The 19,021-nt window shown below is 46.5% G+C and overlaps 1 protein-coding gene across 1 annotated transcript in view; it reads left to right on the top strand.

Moving 5' to 3' along the window:
• LOC106742691 (transcription factor Sp9) overlaps nt 1-16,969 on the top strand; it is a 54,688-nt gene extending 37,719 nt beyond the window's left edge. Inside the window, exons 2-3 of the mRNA XM_014615886.1 lie at nt 14,801-15,800; nt 15,869-16,969. Coding sequence (XP_014471372.1) covers nt 14,801-15,800; nt 15,869-16,695 — 1,827 coding nt within the window. The 3' untranslated portion in view covers nt 16,696-16,969. The remainder of the gene's footprint in view (nt 1-14,800; nt 15,801-15,868) is intronic.
• Nucleotides 16,970-19,021: the final 2,052 nt, after the last annotated feature.

Here is a 19,021-nt window from a genome sequence, read left to right as displayed (position 1 = left end):
CCGATTTCAATAACTTTACTAATTTCAATCATCCCTGGTTAATTAGAATGGAAAAGAGAGGCCAATACCAAAACAATACGTATGTATAAGAGACGTCTCAAAAAGACGTCGTCTTATTGTCTAAAAAGACGTATTAATGTCATCTGGATAAGAGCAGACGCTAATAATCAGTTGCGAAATTAAAACATTATTTGTCTGAAAAATTCGATGAATTTAATGCCTAAACATTTCAGTCGTAGGTTCCGATTCTTCTCAACGAAACCTACAGACTACTAACTACTAAGTAATCACCAACGTCAGCTCTTACTAACCTCTTTCAATTATTCAAGAATTGTGCATTTCGAGATGCACCCCTCGCATACATATATATATATATATATTCTCTTCTCTTGAATTCCAACGAATTTACTAGCTTCAACGGATTTACTAATTTCAACAAAGTTGCTAATTTCAACAAACTCGCTAATTGGAGCGAATTTCAACGGAGAAACTGGCGTATCGCGCGCGGCGCATCACGGACGACACCGGTGAGAGGAGCCGCCGCCGCAAGGCGGATATTGTAACCGAGATAATCCGCGTGCATTTTTCTACCCGCATCGTCTGCCGCGCGTCACCGGTATCTTAATTAGACGCAATTCGAGATTACTCGCGAATCACCGCAACGAATCCGAGGTATAAAAGAGAAACGTCGTTAGTACGATCGTCTGACAGTAAAAACTCATATAGGATGATAAGAGCCTTGCGACGACGCTGCTTTTTAAAGTAGGGGGACGACAACGAGACGAGTGTCCCCGTCCCGGGCTCATAAGGGGGTCGCTCCGCTGTCTTTCCAAATTAGGATCGTTCCGCGGCGAGCGAACGCGGTAAACGACTAGCCGGGCGATAGATCGGACACTCCGGCGCTAATTGGCTGCGGAATTTTATGTAGCACTAAATTACTCTATGCAAATGCGGGGCCGCTTCCGTCCCTCGACGAGGGCATTCTGGGAGTGCACCGTTCGCTCGTCCTCTCTCTCGCTCGCTTCGCCTGTTCGCGCGCGCGCGCAGCCGCCGCTCTCCTCGAGATTTACGCCGCCCTCATTATCCTAATGAAGACGTAACGCTTGAAAAACGAGTCGCGATTTTTGCCGGAAACCGATCACCCCGGCGTCCTCGTTACCGAGCTCCCCGTCGTCGGCGGCGCGACACTCGAAAGAGATCATCTCGAGGGAGAGTAACCGCGTATGCATGTGCGTAATATATAATCAGAATAACCATACATATATATACATCGGAGTGCGGAAGGTCAGGAGGATGATAGCAGTGTTAACTGGCTGGCGACTTATAACCAGTCCGCGTAATGCCCGCTTAATATTCAACGCCGGCGGGGGCGACGGATTTACGAGGGCTAATGAATTGGAAGCCGTTCTCTCTTTCTCTTTTCGTCTCTCCTCCTCTGCCTGCTTCTCGCCGATACTTCAGCGTTCCTCTCGATCGCAGCAGACGGAGGAGACTATTCGGCTCTCTTGCATTACCGAAATCCGTTCTCTTCACCGGCAACGGCGTCACGCGAGCGGATCGACGATCGATTAAAAGCAAATTTGTCCCGAAGGTATGCTAAATATAGGAACATCGTGCGATGCTTTGAGAGCGCTACTCGCGCGGCCGACTTGCTCACGTCCCTAATACTTTACCCGGAAATCGTTAGGGTCCACGGGCGATTTGAAATTTGTCGAGGGTCCGTGGCGAAAAAAGCGGACGCCGTCGTGAAGGAGGAGGAGGAGGAGAAGCAAAAAGGAGGCGAAGTAGGAGATGCCTCTCGGGCTATGGGATAGCCGAATAAATTTGGATAGCTCCCTGTTTTGGCCCGGAGCCACAGTTACCCGACGTAGACACTCTCGGACGTACGATCGGGCTCTTTCGTAACGCGACGCGCGAGAAGAGAAGAGAGAAGAAGAGAGAGAGAAAGGGAGGGAGAAAAGGGCTGGAAGAGAGGGCGGCGAGAGAGAGGTATACAGGCGAGCCGCTCTTTTACGATGGATTTAATTAAAAAACATAATTTAGCAGGCAGGATAACAGGTAGCTCGGCTCCGGTGGGAACTAACGGAGGTTCCGTCACAGCGCGCGGCGCTCTTCGGCGCCGGCCTGCGGTCACTCATGAATAAGATTATTAATCCCGTCCTTTACAGAAAATCTCCTTCTTTTCGTTCCTTTTCCTTCATCGGCATCGCGCGATCGCTCTCCCCGCGCGGTTTCCTAATACTCAGGAAAGTTCGTCGCGCACACTGGCACGAGCTAATTTATTAACAACGGCCCGAGTCTCAACGAAGAGAGAGAGAGAGAGAGAGAGAGAGAGAGAGAGAGTTATTTATTATACGCTTCGGGAAGATTCCCCTTAAGCGCCATTAAACGATAATTACATAATAGAGGATATTGATGAAATAAAAATGAATACAAGTGCACTGAGAAAAGTATTTGGTAATAAGTATTAGGGCCGGTATTCATATTCGGATCTTATGTTTAAGACCGTCTTTATTTTTAGATACTGTACGGCTCATTTTATTGACTGCGAAACATCTGAAGATGAACTTAAGACGATCTCAAATATATATATATATCTCGGATTATACATATATATATATATTGGTCGGATCTTATAAGATCCAACTATGAATACCGACCTAAGATTTGGCGAATATTTGCCGACCAAATATTTGATTAATGTAACGTAAGTAATGTAAGAATTTAGTTCCATATACTAAAATTCCATATACGATATACGGAACTAAATTATTTGATTACAGTAATCAAATATTTGGTCGGCAAATATTCATCAGACTTTAGTACTTATTACAAAATTCGTTTTTCAGTATGTGAAAATAAAAAAAACCAAAGTAAAACATAAAAGTACAAATTAAATTAAATTAAAGTAAAAGATAAAGAGAGAGAGAGAGAGAGAGAGAGAGATGGGAGGGGGGATTTTAATCCAATCCTCGGCTAGGTTTCGAAAATTCCGACGGACACTTCCACCTCGCGGACAACGCGAGGACAGCGCGAGAGACATTGGTATTCGCCGGTGACAGACGTCGAATCGATTCCGCCGGCCACCGTCGATCCAGATTTTTCTTTTGCACGCGATAAAAAAGGAGGATTCGTTCGCTGGTTCCCTCAAACTTACGAAGGCCGGCCGGCCGACGGTCGTTCTTCGTTAATGATCGCAGCCGGCGATGCAAGGCGCGATACGCCGCGTCCACGCTCTCGGCGTGGGCCCGCCGCGAAGTTGATCGCCACTGACGTACACCGGGTGGACCGGGGAGTTCGCTTTAGATGGGCCGAGTTAAAAATCCATTTGTCGGGGACGAAACGCAGTCGTAGTGTCGCGCGCGAGATTAAAAGAGAGATACCGACGGGCAAGAAAAACAGCGTCATTTTGTCGAAAGCAAAGAGAGAGAGAGAGAGAAAGAGAAAGAGAAAGAGAGGAAGAAAGAACCGACGACCTCGCTCGCTCGCGGCTTAGGCTTCTCTCCCGCGCGTGTAATAATAATGGCAGTCGCGTTGCGTGCGAATGTACAATTTCGTTCCATCGCTACCGGTCGATCGTGTGGCCACCCCATCCTCCTTCGTTCGCGAAGCCGGAGAAACGACCGGGGCGGAAGGAAAGCGGGCTACGCGCGCGCGTAAAGATTTTCGCAATTGGGCGTGTAGAAGGAGAATAACGTCCACGTTCCGTGAGGTCATATGGTAGACCCCATTAATGCAGTGCCATTCCTTAAGCATAACATCGAACACATTTCAAGTTACACTGAAAACTGAGTTTGGTTGGACTTATTTGACAATGGACATCTAAACGCATTTTGGTTGGAGGAAAAACAATTTCTAGTTCTCATTCTCATGAATCAAATTTGGTTCTTCTAACCAGAAATTCTGTTTCTTTCCAAAATGCATTTGGTTGTCCGTTGTCAAGCAGATCTGATCAAACTATTAGTAGTTTTAAAATTTCAGAAGAACCTATTTTTTTCAATTTTCTACGGGTATTTTTTGGTTTCTTACCTTCTTTACGGAAAAAAGTAAATGTGGCAGGAATTAGTATATGTGTTTACTTGACTTGGGTTTGTTTAATATAAACAACATAATTCTTTATATCATTTTGAATGAAAACGTTTCATCAGAATAAACCATGTTGTTTGATAGAAAATTATTATGTAGAGAAAATAATATTTAGTTTTCAATAAAAAAATTTATTTCATTATATACTAAATATTGTTCCACTAAAACAAAGAAGTTCTTTAATATTTTTCTATCATAATGTTACTTCTTTCAAATAATTTATTGCTTATCACAATCATTGTAATATTTAGGTGAAAATACAAAGGAATATGTTATTTCACGTAAAGTTTGTTGATTTATTCTTTGAGAAACCAGGCAATCCTGTTTGTTGAATGAAAACATTCGTTTGTTTACTGCGTTCCAAAAGACAAATTTATTCCATTTAAAGAAATCTTATAGAGAAATTTTTTTCTCTGTACACCAACATCTTCGCACGGCTCTTATTGGCCGAAGATAATTCTTCGTGATCGAGTATCTGAGAACCTTAATACAGTTTCGTTAAATACAATGGTCAAAGTTCATTCCTTCGAGACGTCTCGAGCTCCCGACTACACGTCGGACTCCTTGTCGCAAGAGCTTTCCGAACTCGTCCCTCGCGCGCCCAAAGTTCATACGACTTATTCCGTGACCTGCGGCGAACTCTCCTGCGAGTGGATAGTGCTATCGTACGATTAGCTTTATTAATGCAACGAGGTCGGTCAGATAGCGCGCGCGCGCATTCGCATGTTGTAATTTCCGCAACCTGCGAGTCCCAGCCGTTGGACCTTGCGCTTCTCTCATTACTTCAGCGCTGCCATCCACTGCATAAAAAAAAAATAAGAAAATACACTGCACGTGTACTTAAGTCGATCACGCGTACCTCTAATAACGGCCGCTTGAAAATGCTGGTAAATGAAGGAAAAAAGTCAAGCCGCAGTGGCTCTCATCAGTCTTTAATCTCTCATGATCGGATATCTAAAGAGCCTTAGATTGATCATTGGCAGAAAAATGTAGGAAACGCGATATATATCGATAAAGGAAGAAGGAGACAGAGTGAGAGGAAAAGGGGGGACGAGGGAGGAGGAGGGAAGCATGACGCGCGGTAGGAAACGACTATATCGAGAGCGAGACGGGGGGCCGGCGGCGGCCGATAACGCGAAAGACGAGCGAGCGAGGCAAAGCGAACGTTTTTATAATCGCCGCAATTATCTGCGAGGTCGAAGTCGGATACCGCGTAACACGTGCATGCAGAGCCTTAGGGTCGCGCAACAGCTTCAAGGGGGCGCCGCGTTGCTTCTTATCGGGACACCGCTGCGTGCCGCCGCCACCGCAGGTCGGTTGCATGCGGAGGCTGATAAACAAATAATTAGCATTCGAAGTAACCTGCATTCGCATTATCGCCCGGCATCGCTCCTCCTCGCGCAAGCGAGCGAACGAGCAGACGAACGGACGAAGGGAACGGTGTTCCTTCGGTGGGGCCCGTCATCATCGCCGTCGTCGGTGGTTGACGTGTACGCCCGTGTAACCGGCTTACCCGACCCCGAGGACGAAATCGCCGGTTTACCGTGCTGCGGCATTCCGTGCTGAGGTCCCGCTAAACATTTTACCCGGCTCGCACGTAGCCGAGAGTAATTAACGCGGCATGGAAATCGCGTTTGAACAATTCGATCTCGGCCGGGCTCGAGTTCCCTCGTTTTCCCCCCGGAATGTGTGTTTCTTCACGGTGTGTATATGGGGATGTTCGCAGAGGCGTATCGAGATCGGCGAACGCGGAGCAGTAACGAGGACTGTTTCAGGCAAAATCAATGCCATTTTAAATTATAATTCAATGCTACGCCGCATCTGTAACGTGTTGCAATTTGCATGGTAATAATGGTTGCGCTGCTTATCTTACGGTATTACGTGCTTTGCGAGGAATTTCACTCTCTCGGGGTTTTTTCTCGCTCGCGCTCTCCTTCTCGCGGCACGTGAATGAACGTGTCTCGCGTGATAAGTGCGAAACGGATTACATCATAGAATTACTTCGAGTTTCCCTCTAATGTCTTAGGACGCATCGTTAAATGCAAGCCAACTCGTCCAGAATTTTCTTACACCGTATTGTTGTCGTATTATTTGGTTCGTAGAAGCGAAAATAGAAATCGACTTTATGACTATACGACTATACAACTACCAAATCGACTTACATATAATTTGATCACACACACACACTGACACACGCACACGTATATTTTATCATGACTTCATTGAGAAATTTATTTAATGGACTCAAACAAAATTCTTGTTTGGATATGGGCAAATAAATGTTTTGGTTGTGAGAACTAAAATTTGGTTCTCTGAACCAAAGATTTAGTTTTCTGAAACGAAAATGAAAAAGATTTGGTTCAAAGAAAAATGTTGGTTCTCACAACTGAAATATTTGTTTGCCCATAGACGGTGTATTAATTACAGTCTCACGTTAGTCACCCTATCGACATAGTGATTGCTAGTTGCTAAGTGTAGACTTGATACGTGATGATAGAATGTTTTATGTAACATTGGTTCACCCTTACTTGGAATGAATCCATAATATGTCTTGTTAGATACCGCATAAATGGTCTAATACCTAATACCTAATTCATGTCATGATTATCGATCGAAATTACAGCAACACAAAATTTTAGCATTAGAAAAAAGACGAATGTTTGCTGACGATTTCTTTTAACATACTCAACCATTATATTGTATGTCCGGAAATTCTCAAATTTTTCAGCTTTCATATTTTAACAAGAATGATGAACTCCTCCAGCGTCTTTATGTAGAGTTTCATTAGTATTATAGTAAATGCAACAATATTAATCACAGATTTGTATGTTGTCCAACCAATACTCAAAGTCTGTTGACCTGTTTCATAAATCTTTGTGCTCTTCTAAGATTAATTTAATTCGAGCTCTCTCAACTTAACTGCACTCAATTACGTATTCTAAATTCAATGTTTGCGTCATTCTGTATAATCTTTTATGTCCTTCATACTGTGTTCCAAAGGTTTACCCGTTAATAAATGGAAATAAAAAATATAATAATTATTCGTATCGTGATATCTAATAATCGACTCACGATAATTAAGTGTGATAATATCCGATAACCGATTCATCGCAGTCATATTATAACATCCACGTCCTCGACGTTTCATATCAGATCGGTATTGTCATCGAGGAAGTAAAAAACAACACGGCGTCGTCGTGTATCGCGATTGAAGCGTTTCACGCTGAGCACAGAGCGCCCGGCCGCGATATAAAAACATCAAATACATACGTATAATAAAAACAAACGAGGTCGCGCGAAGAGGGAAGATACATGCGATTAAAAGTGGACGCGTAAAAATGGGGATTAAAACGCGTAAAAGTACGAATACGGCGCTCGGGTGAAGTGGTGGTCGATACCACCACCGCAAGTTGGGGGGCTGCACGATGCAGGTGGATCCAATCAGAAACTCTGACCGCTCGGCAGGTGCTCGCGGAGATCGCGCGGTCAATGGCTCTCGAGAACGACCGACAGTTTTTACACGGAAAGCAGAAAAGACTAATTTCGCGCGGCGCTCCATTACGGCGGAGCGCAACCCTTCTTCCGCGGCTCCGTCGTTCTTTTAATTGTCCCTGCCCCGGCAGTTTCGACGACTCGGTTGTGGGGAAAAAAATTTCTTCGAACGTCGTTAACGGACGAGCTCTCTTCGTTGCCAGGGTACTACGTAAGGCATTTACCATTCCGAAGAAGTCGCGCTAATTATTATAAATTATTATTTCCTCGAAATATTATATTCCAATTATTAAAAATATAAACTTCAATATATAAATAAACATAAGTTCCAATTCCATTTCTCGGAGGAAATTAAAAAATTTTTCTAAATTGGTAAGACGTCCGCCTGGAAAATGAGGATGTCCGAGTTCGAGGCCTGATGGAGAAAGTATATTTCGCAATATTTGTTATTGGAAGTAATTGTAATTAATTGTAATTGAAAATAATTGTAATTAATGATTTTTCATAACATTTACTATTGGGGCGTACTAATTGGAAATCAAATACAACTCTCTTTACGGGGGCGGGTTAATTGGGTTAACTGGAAACATCTGAAATAATTGTTACGCTGAGTTAATAAGATCAGTTTGTTAAGACAAATTTTCCGCGCGTGATTACCGAACGAAAGATTCATACGTACGTTTAATACACGACTAACAGATATCTTCTCACAAGATAATATTAATATTAACTATATTAATATTAAAATCACACTAGGATGTTTAGACTCTTACAGGCTCAAATAAAGGATCTTCTTCGTTGGTTAAAGAAATTTTCTTTTCGAACATATGAATTTTCTGAAAATATCAACTTCGCTTAAAGGGAAGGAAAGAGAGACGGAGGGAAAAAGAGAAAAGGGCGAGGGGATTAATCGGGAGTTCACCGCGCGGTCTCGTCGATGTCTTCGTTAGCGCGCACGCGAAGCGCCGATCGTCGAGGAGCGGCGGCGGCGACGACTCGGCTAACGTGCGAACGAGGGAGCAGAAAGGGGAACGAAAGTTTGACACGGCCGTCGGATGCGGTTCGCCACGAAGCTCGACCGGTGGACACCCTACGGTTTGTTGCTTCGCACCCTCGCCTGTCGGATCTCTTACCACCCTCGCGTTCAGCTGTCACGCGGCTCGTGCAGCAACGATCGGCCGGCGCGTTTCCGTCCGACGGCGGCATCGCGTCGGCCTCGACTCGGATCGGGGTGTCGAGTGCTCGATCTAGTTAACGATCTCGTGCCGGCGCTCGATACTTCCTGGCACGTACGGCGGAGAGAGATTCTGTGAGCTGGAGAGAGAAAGAGAGAATAGGATGGCAATCGCGCGCGCGGATGAGTTCTCGGAAAAATATCCGAGCCGACGCGGAGACGGGACGCGACGAGACAGCGAGGATTCTTCGTTTTAATTTATGCGCGGCGTAGCTCGAGGCATTATTAGTCCTAGCTGGGTACGAGGGGGCGTGACGTCACGCGGCTAAAACAAAGGATCCTACCGGTGCCCATTTCACGTCGGCTCCCTTTTAACCGCGCCGACAGGAGAGCGCGAGGGACTCGAGGGCCGCTGCCGATGCCGGATAGTTCGGCACTAGTCTTTACGCTCGGTCTACTTCACGCTATACATTTTTCACCTAAGCGATCGTTCACGTGCCGTTTCCGGCGAGACAACGGCGACGACCGGAGCGACGACGACGTCCCGCCTAAACAATCCCCCGCGAGATCGCCTACACAGCTTGGAGATGATTCTCTGAATTTCGTGGAATGAAATCTCACTGGAAACGAGTGGAAATTTGCTGCAATGATAATGAAAATTCCGTCATTTGGAATCAAAATTGATATATTACACTCTAATTTTTTTACCATTCTCTCTTAATCCGTACGAGTGAATATTTACATTGATTAAAGTGAATTTGTGTTTTTGCGACGGCAGATTATTATATTTACATGTCGAATATTAGCTGATTTGCTGTTTTGGCATATCATTATATTATGTTATTATATTTCCATTTACTTACTAAATAAACAATTAAATGTCAAGCCTTTATTAAAGTTTTTAATGTACACACTGCATCATATATGTCTTGCTATTTCCTAAATCGAAAATTGCACGATTTTAAACTTATACATATATGCATAAAACCGAGAATCACATAAATAACCCTAATTATAATGATAGGATTATAATGATAATAGTTTTAATCTCATGTGTGTACGGCTAAAAATCGCACACGGAAAAAGTATTGTAGTAAAAATTACCACAAAATTGCATAATGCCGGGCCATATCGAAATTATGATGTGTATATTGTAATCTTTAGTGATGTGAAATACGCCACCAAACTAACATTACAACGCACATCATAATTTCAATCATAATTCCGACATGGTTCAATATTGCAAAATTTGGTGGTAATTTTTACTACAATATTTTCTCCGTATATAATTTTCGATCTAGGAAATAGCGATACATACATATTAAATATACACAATGTGCACAATGACACAATATGCACATCATTCAATTCATTCAATTCCGAGTGAAAATATTCGCTCGGCTTCGGTGACTCGGCAGTTGCTCCACTTTCTAAGTGGAACTTCGCTCGAAGAAATTCAACGTTCACGATTCGCGGAAACCGTCGATATTTCCCTGCACGGAGAATGAACCAGCGTAATTTCAGAGAAAGAGAGAAAGAGAAGACCGTACATAACGAAGCGATTGAGGAACATAACGCAACGTAACCAAGTACGCGCACCATGGAAGGCGTGTTATCCGTGCGCGCCGGGTTTCCGCGATGGAGACCGTCCGGTCGGAGGGAGCAGATCGGAGGGACGTCGTTGTCTCCGCAGGCCACTGTCATATTGTCCCCGGCGGATCGATACGTGGCCTCCTGCCTACAACCTGCACTCATCGAGCTTGAAGAGGGCGTGGCTCGTACACCGGCAGAGAGACACTCAACCCCGTTGCGATCTTCCGCCGTGCGCACGTCCCTCCATCCCCGCGGCTGTCGCCGAGAGAGCCGGGAGTGAGAGACGATTTCGTCGTCGTCGTCGTCCTTTCACCCTCCGCGGTTCGCCCGGCGACCTCCGGCGCGTCGTCAACGAGCGCTCTCATTCGTCGAGAACGTCGTAACAGGGGAGCAATCACGTAGCTGCGCTCGCAGATTTCTCGGAATAATAACTTTCGCTCTTTCCGCCCTCTTCTACCCTTCCTCTCTCTCTTTCTCTCTCACCCTCTCGTATTTTGTCATTTATAATTTAAGGACGAGTGTAGTAATTTCGCACGTGCGAGCTCCCCCTCGGAAAGTACAAATCGCGCTCGCGATACAGTTTGAATTATTTGACTTATTACTCGCGTTTAAGCGAAAGACTGAGAGAGAGAGAGAGAGAGAGTGCCAGGAGATCCTGTAATGGCGCTTCGCACACTCGCGCGCCCTAAATAACGACCGTATACAGCAATACGTCATGTTACCGCGGAGAAATATGAGCGGGATATTTGTTGTGCTGTGCTGATGAATGATCGGGGCGCAACCGAGCAGGACCACTCCGAGTCCTCCTTCCTCTTCCTCCTCCTCCTCTTCATCTTCTTCTGCGAAGGAGCGAGGATAGAGATCGAGCGAACACTCTCCGTGGTCGGTCGCGACTTCGTTCTCCACTCTTCCTTTTTCTCCCCTTTGCTCTTTCTCCTCGTCTCTCACCCTTCCCTCCTAGCCGCCCTTTCTCCCTCCTCTCTCTCTTTCTCTCTCGTCGTTGCTATCCTGGAAGGGTGAGCGCGCGCGCGCACATTCGTTGTCTTTCGCCGGTGTTGTTGGCGCAAGGTTGAATCCACGTGGGGGCGTGTCGCCTCGATGGCGCCGGCTGCTAATGGCCGCGCGGCCCTCCAGACCTTAATTTCCTGCCGCTTCCGCGGACCCTCTCGCTTTTACCTCTCCGCGTCCAAATCCGCCCGAGATCCGCCAGCCTCTCCCGAGCCCTTCGGTAGCCGCCGAGCAACGCGCGCTCTCTCCTTGCCCTCCCGTCTGTGCTCTCGCCGCCCCCGCGAGGGTGATTTGCATGGAACTGCTCTCTTTTGATGAAGTTCGTTATCCGAAGTTTCGGCCCGGCCTCTGTCGTCCGCTCTAATTTTTCAGCCACTCAAATTGGGCTCCCTCTAATTCTTCTCACCGCTCAATCGCGCGCTCGCGTGTCCTCTCTCTCTCTCTCTCTCTCTCTCTTTCTCCCCCTCTGTCTTTATAGCTTTAAGGACCGACAGCGATGTGGAGGAATCAGTTGTAAGACTCGTTTCCTTTCATCAAACTTGCTTCCTTTCATCATACCCGACAATAACAATAATGTTAGGCCTACGAGGACTATTCGCGTTTTCTCTCGCTCACTCCATCTTCGCGTTTTGTACAAGACGCTGTATCCCACTCCGAATTTTCTATTATTAAGAAAAAAGGAGTTGATTAATGGACGGAGAAAAATCTATTTGCATTAACCAGAAAAGGAACAACCCAGATGCGTTCTGGTTGAAAGAAACAGAATTTCCGATTCTTATGATTCAAATGCGGTTCTTATAATAAGAAATTCTATTTCCTTCAATCAAAATACATCCGACTGTTCCTTCCTGGTTAATTAAACAAAATTTTTTTTCGTGTGCTTATAATCGGATCTTATATTTATCGTCTTAAGTTCGGGCGTTCCGTAGCCAATGAAACGATTCATACAGCATTTGAAGATGAACTTAGGACGATTTTTAAATATAAAATCCGTCTATGGATATCGTCTCAAATGACCACTGCTGTTATCAGCTTGATCCAATGAAATGATTGATTTCATGGCGGCAATCCCCCAGTCTAAACTGAGAAACCCATTTAATTGAATAGACAAAATTCTTGTCCGAATATGGACAAACACAAATATTTTAGTTATAAAAATGAAGATTTGATTCTCTGAATTAAAGGTTGCTTTCAGAGAACCAAATCTTAGTTCTTATAACCAAAATATTTGTTTAACCATATTCACAAGAATTTGATTGATTCGACTAAGTGGGGTTTTCAGTGTACAGAGGCAATAAATTCAAATCGATAATAAACTTGATAATTCATAAAAGGCCAAAAAATGCAAGAAACCACAGTTTTTACCATTTTTCTCGTAACCTATAATATGGCTTCAGCGTCAAAATCGCAAATGTTGCTCTCAGGATGAATTTGGATTAATCATGGATAATTCGCCGCGTCTCCTTGAGAAGTTTTCCATCTCGTTATCTGAGTATTCGCGATCATAGTACTCTTCCTCGTGCTTCTCGCGTTTTTCTTACACGCTCCCGATTAATACAGTCAGCTTTCGCGGAAGGAACATCCCGCTCGCACATCTCATTCCGAGACTGGACCGACACACTCGCACGCCACGACGAACGGGCCGATTCTCATCTCCGGTACGTCCGTTGCGTCTTCCCACGAAACAACGAAGACGCCTACATCTTGATAGACCCGTTCTGAAATACAGCGTCGTGGAAAACGTACGTCGACCTTGTGCTTGATTCGAGATCAATTTGCATGAAACCGGTCTAGGGTAGAGAGCCCGGGCCCCACGAGCACCTCCATTCGGCTCTCATTACTTTCAGCGACTAATCTCCGATCTCTTCTAGGATAGGAGCGGCAATTTAGTGTCATTATACGCCCTTAGGGGAAGAGCTTTCTTCTCTGTCTCTTTCTCTCTCGCGGCTAGCTTGGGCCCGGGTTGGGCTGGGACTTCTTTTTAAATCGATTTAGACGCGGCGATTATGGACGTCCCCACCGACCGCGCCAGATTTCGATATTACGAACCGCGCGCCAGCACGAAAAAGTATCCCGATGGTCGGTCCTGCGAGTCGATACGCACGATATGTAATTCGTCCCCCGCCGCCCTCCCCTCCGGAGCCGTTATTACCGATTTGCGTAATCGCGCCGACGAGATTGCTCCGTAACGAGCGCTTCCGACGTGAAAAATTTCGTGGAGACCGGTAATGCGCGCGAGCGTGTTGTTAACACATTGTAAACCGACGATAGAGATCATGCGGCTGACGACTTTGTCGATCGTGCTTCATCGAGAATTTATTAACTCGCGTGCATCTCCTGTAGAAAATTCACTGGGATCTAATTGGGGTCAAATCCTGGGAAACTTTGATTGGGAAATCTACGCATATTCGGAGTTAGAAGTGTTCTAAACACGTGAATCCAAATATATGTCGTATATATTTCGATGTTACATCCATATTTGGTAATTACTAAATGTTGAGATTCTATTATGAATGAAGTTAGCGTACGTTAGATTTAGGCCAGTATTCATAATCATACCTTATATTTAAGACCATCTTGAGTTCATCATCAAATGCATTATAGCCAATGAAACGATCCGCATCTGAAGATGAGTCGATCTTATATATAAGATTTGACTATGAATATCTCCCTTAGACTTCATACGGATTAAAATAATTTTGCTCTTGTAGCAAAATCATCGTTGCTATTGCATAATCGTTGCAATAGCGATAAAATTTAGTTGACATTGCCACATTAGCGAATTATTCGTAATTAGAGTAGAGATAGAATAGAAAAATTTACTGAGTGAATTTGTCTTTACAGTAGGGAAAATGTTAAAAACGATCCACTGAAATTTTGTGTTATTTTAACATAAGGAATATGTTGAAAAGTACACAAATATAATATTAAATTAACACATTCACGTTATTGTTAAAGTAACATAACATTTCAGCGAACGGTTTTTAGCAAAAAAATTGTTCACCGTGTAGGACATGTTAATTTGCTGCTGGAACTAAATAGTGTTTTTCCATATCTACTAATTTGTTCTTACAACAAAATAAGTCGTAAATTTAACAAAATATATTCAGCGAATGGCAATTGGTACTCTTAACAAATCGCTTTGTCTTCCACACAGTAACTGACAGATTTTGCTGTGACAGCATAAAATTTTCCAGCAAGTGATTTTGATCCGTGCGAATTCGAGTAAAAATATTGATTCGACGATTCACTCCGTATGAGCGAAAAAGTCACTTGAATTCCAGCGTCGCCGCCTTATATATTGATTTAAGTGAAAGAAATTTCGGGAAATTGAGAAAATATCACAATGATAGGATAAGCAATCGGTATAAATTTGGGTATTTCGTTCGGTAAGAAAGTCTCCCCAACGAAAGCACTAAGCACGGGCCTGTTCTCGGGCTGTTTCAGGATCATCCGGGATTACGAGGCACACCGCTGGCCATGTTGGCGGCGCAATGCAACAAGCTGAGCAGCAAGAGCCCGCCGCCCCTGGCGGACGCGGCCGTGGGCAAGGGTTTCCACCCGTGGAAGAAGAGTCCGCAAAGCAGCGGCAGCTCGCCGCAGCACACCGGCGGGTGCACAACGACGGGAGTGAGCCAGAGACCGGCGGCGACGAGCAGCGCCGGCAGCACGAGCGGAGGGTACGCGCGAGCGCCGGTGACATCCTGCGCCTCGACAGCACCGCAATACGGTAGCGAGCTGTACTTTCCCGGGACCGCGAGCGCCCAACCGGCCGGCGACCCGCACCACCACCAGAGCAGCCTGCTCGGCAAGGTCGAAGGCGCGACCCTGGGCTCGGTGTACGGCAGGCACCCGTACGAGTCGTGGCCGTTCAACGCGATGCCGGGCGCGACGCACGGCGGTATCAAAGCGAGCGACGGCTGGTGGGACGTGCACGGCGCGGCGACCGCCGGCGGTTGGCTGGACGTGAGCAGCACCGTCGGCGTCGGCGTGCACGCCGCGCAAATGGCCAATTACTCGGCCGACTATTCGACGAGCCTCGCACTGGCCGGCAATCACCTGCTGACCACGGCGACTACCGCCGGTCACAATCTACTGCAAGACACGTACAAGTCTATGCTACCGGGTGGGCCGCCCGGTTTCGGGCTGCACCACCACGCGGCCGCGAGCGCGGCCGGCGCCGGCGCCGGCGCCGGTAGTCCCCAAGGCAGCGGCGGCGGCGTCGGTGTCGGCGGGGCCGGTGTGAGCCAGGCGCCGTCGCCGCGCTCACAGAGACGCTACACCGGTCGCGCCACCTGCGATTGCCCGAATTGTCAAGAAGCCGAGAGACTCGGTCCCGCCGGCGTGCACCTCAGGAAGAAGAACATCCACAGCTGCCACATACCGGGTTGCGGCAAGGTCTACGGGAAAACCTCGCATCTGAAGGCCCACTTACGGTGGCACACTGGTGAGCGACCGTTTGTTTGCAACTGGCTTTTCTGTGGCAAGCGGTTCACACGTTCGGATGAGTTGCAGCGGCACCTTCGAACCCACACCGGCGAAAAGAGATTCGCCTGCCCGGTCTGCAACAAGCGGTTCATGCGCAGCGACCATCTCGCGAAGCACGTCAAGACCCACAGCAGCAGCAGCAGCAGCAGCGGCAGCAAGGGCAAGGGGGGAGCGGGGAGCTCGTCGGCAGAGTCCTGCTCAGACAGCGAGGACAACGGGAGTCAGCAGAGTCCCACTTCCAGCTCGGTGCCGCAGCCGCAGCCGCCGCAGCAACCACCACAGGCTCAGCAGCAGCAGCAGCTGGCGGCGGCGGCGGCGGCGGCAGCAGCGGTGGGCCAGGACACCAGCAACACCACCTCCCCCCAGACCACCACCACCACACTCGGCCATCAGCCGACAACACCCATGACTCCAATACAGATGACCCCACCGCCTCTGACCCCACACCATCCCCACCACCCGCATCTCCCGCCTCTAATGCACCATCCTCATCATCACGCAACCTCCGTGCCGGCGGCGGCCCACCACCCGCACGCGGGGATGAGCATGCACTGAGCCCGGTGGGGCCCGGAGCCGGTGCCTGCGGTAATGCCGCTGCCGCAACGGCCCTGGGCTCCCCCCTATCCTACCCCCTCAACCTGAACCTCATGCAGAATCACGCGAGCATCAATCCGTCTGCCTCCCACCACCAACACCAAAACCACCATCATCATCACCATCACCATCACCACCACCAGCAGCAACAACAACACTCCCGACAGAGCAACTCCTATTCCGTGCAACAGAATCCTGGCACGCCGGGGACCGCGCAGACTCCCTCACCCTCGTCCCCCGCGCCTGTACATAGTCTCTAAGCGGTTTTACGAACGAGCGCGCGCGCGCACACTCTCTCGTGTCCGACTTACTACCGACCACCACCACTAATCTATTCACAGCACTTGTCCGTCCGCGGCGTTCACGTATGACGCGCAGGCACGATTATACATAACACACGTATAGACACACGGAGAATATACATGACGAATCTGGCTCCCCGTCCCGAATACGGAATACGCTCCTCGTAATACGCATGTATGCGGATATTTCAGGATTTCTCGTTTGTACATAATATACATATATATATATATATATATATAAATATATAAATATATATAGTGTGCGAGAGAGAGAGAGAGAGAGAGAGAGAGGCAGAGAGAAAGTGAGAGAAAGAGTAACAAAGAGTGAAAGACAGAGAGGTGAAACGATATTATATTAATTAAGCGGTGTAATGTTGTAAAAAGGTAACCCGTATAAATATATAAATATATAAATATAAATATACTTATATATATATATATATATATTATATATATAAAGAAATATGTGCATAAATATATATATATATACGCGTGTGCGCATGTGTGTATATATTTATATACGTATATATAGAAATATATATATATATATATATGTATATATATATACACATAATGCACTCGTCGCGATGTATCATACACCAAGAACGGAGGAAACTTCGCGCCTCGACCGCCTCTTCTCTTCCGTGCGAGCGCGGGAGACGGGAGACGGGTACGAATTCGGAGGAGAAACTACCGTGGAGTACACACACACATACACGCGTTCGGTTCATCCACGGACAGGTTCCAAACGACTTCATATACCACACAGGGCCTTGAGCGTTGTCTAACGAGAAAGTAATTACTGATTTCCCTTCAGCGAATTTAGAATTCTTTCCGGGCAATTTGTTGATTGCGTTTGGAACTTGGACCCACGAACGATAACCCATATCAGCCCACCCCTCCCCCCTTTGGATGTAGTAACGCACTATTATCAATGAATTATTATTATTAATTAATTAATTAATTAATTATTATCATCATAATTGTATAATATTATATAATGATGATATTATATAATACTATATAATTATATTAATTATATAATATTATATATGTCCTATAATATTATATAATATCATACAGATACAATTATTATTAATTATATATATTAATTATTATTATTATTAACTCTTCTTATTACTGTATTATTATATGAAAATTATAGAAATTCATTTTAAAGTGAGAAAGAGAAAATAAACAATGCTTTTGTGAATAACGGAAATTCTACTTGATCGAATTCTTCTCTCACTTGACCCACGATGCTCCTCATTTTTCCGACCTCAACTTTCCCCCTAAAAAACTCCTTTACTTGTAGAACCGTCCCTACCCAACTCGACTTTTCTTCACTTGTTGCCGATTCTTCAAAAAGTGAATCATCTTGAAGGGACTGACGTCACTGTTCCTCGCGCACTGACTCGCACAAGCCGAGTGCGGGCTCACCCGCGAGCCTCTCTCGATAATGATTAATTCCGTCGCACGCAGGAGAGGAGTGTATTCATAAGAATCCGCTCCGGAGAGCCGCTCCCCGACGCTCGGCGCGCGATACTCGAGGGGAGAGCGCGCTCGTAATGCGCCGATATAAAAAGGTCTCGTAGCGGTGAGGAAAAGAGCGCGACGGAGCGCGCCGGGACACGAGCTCCCGGGACGATATTATCGCACGGGCCGTTAAATCCCAGAGCCTGCCAACCGTGAAATGTCCCGTCATAACATCAGACCTCCCCCGCTTTCCCTCTCTTTCTCTCTCTCTCTCTCGCTCTCCGTCGTGCCACTTTATTTTCCCGCCCCAGGATTTCGTCCCGACCTTTCGTCTCCGTTCGGAGATCGCCGATTACGCGATTACGGCGAGCAGACGTCCAACATCGCTCCCCCGACAACGACGACGTCGTCGTCGTCTCGCGAGCGCAACGGAAATGCGTCCGATACGTAGCCTCGGCTCTCGATCTTATTAGCGAGAATGACTCGGCTCGCTCTCTCTTCTCGGCTCTAAACAGCGGAGTAGCCGCGTCATGCGATCATTACGGGCTTCTATAAAGTTGATTCCCCCGTGCATTCCGCCGCCGCCGCTGCCGCTCATAATTGATTATAACACACGCGCGATATTCTTCAAACAATGACAGCAATGGCAATCGTCCCGATTGCGTCAGGAGGAGAGCGCGTGTTCTCAGACGCGCAGCGTTAATACATTACTGTGTAACGGTTCCGTGTCAATCGATCTTCCGCATCCGCCTGCGGCGATTTTTAATGACGATTATTAGCCGGCGTCGCTTTTTTACCCCCCCCCCCC

The sequence above is a fragment of the Dinoponera quadriceps genome, unplaced genomic scaffold (assembly GCF_001313825.1).
Source record: "Dinoponera quadriceps isolate SergipeBrazil2010 unplaced genomic scaffold, ASM131382v1 scaffold856, whole genome shotgun sequence".
Lineage (NCBI taxonomy): Eukaryota > Metazoa > Arthropoda > Insecta > Hymenoptera > Formicidae > Dinoponera > Dinoponera quadriceps.
This window is presented reverse-complemented; position numbering and strand designations above follow the sequence as displayed.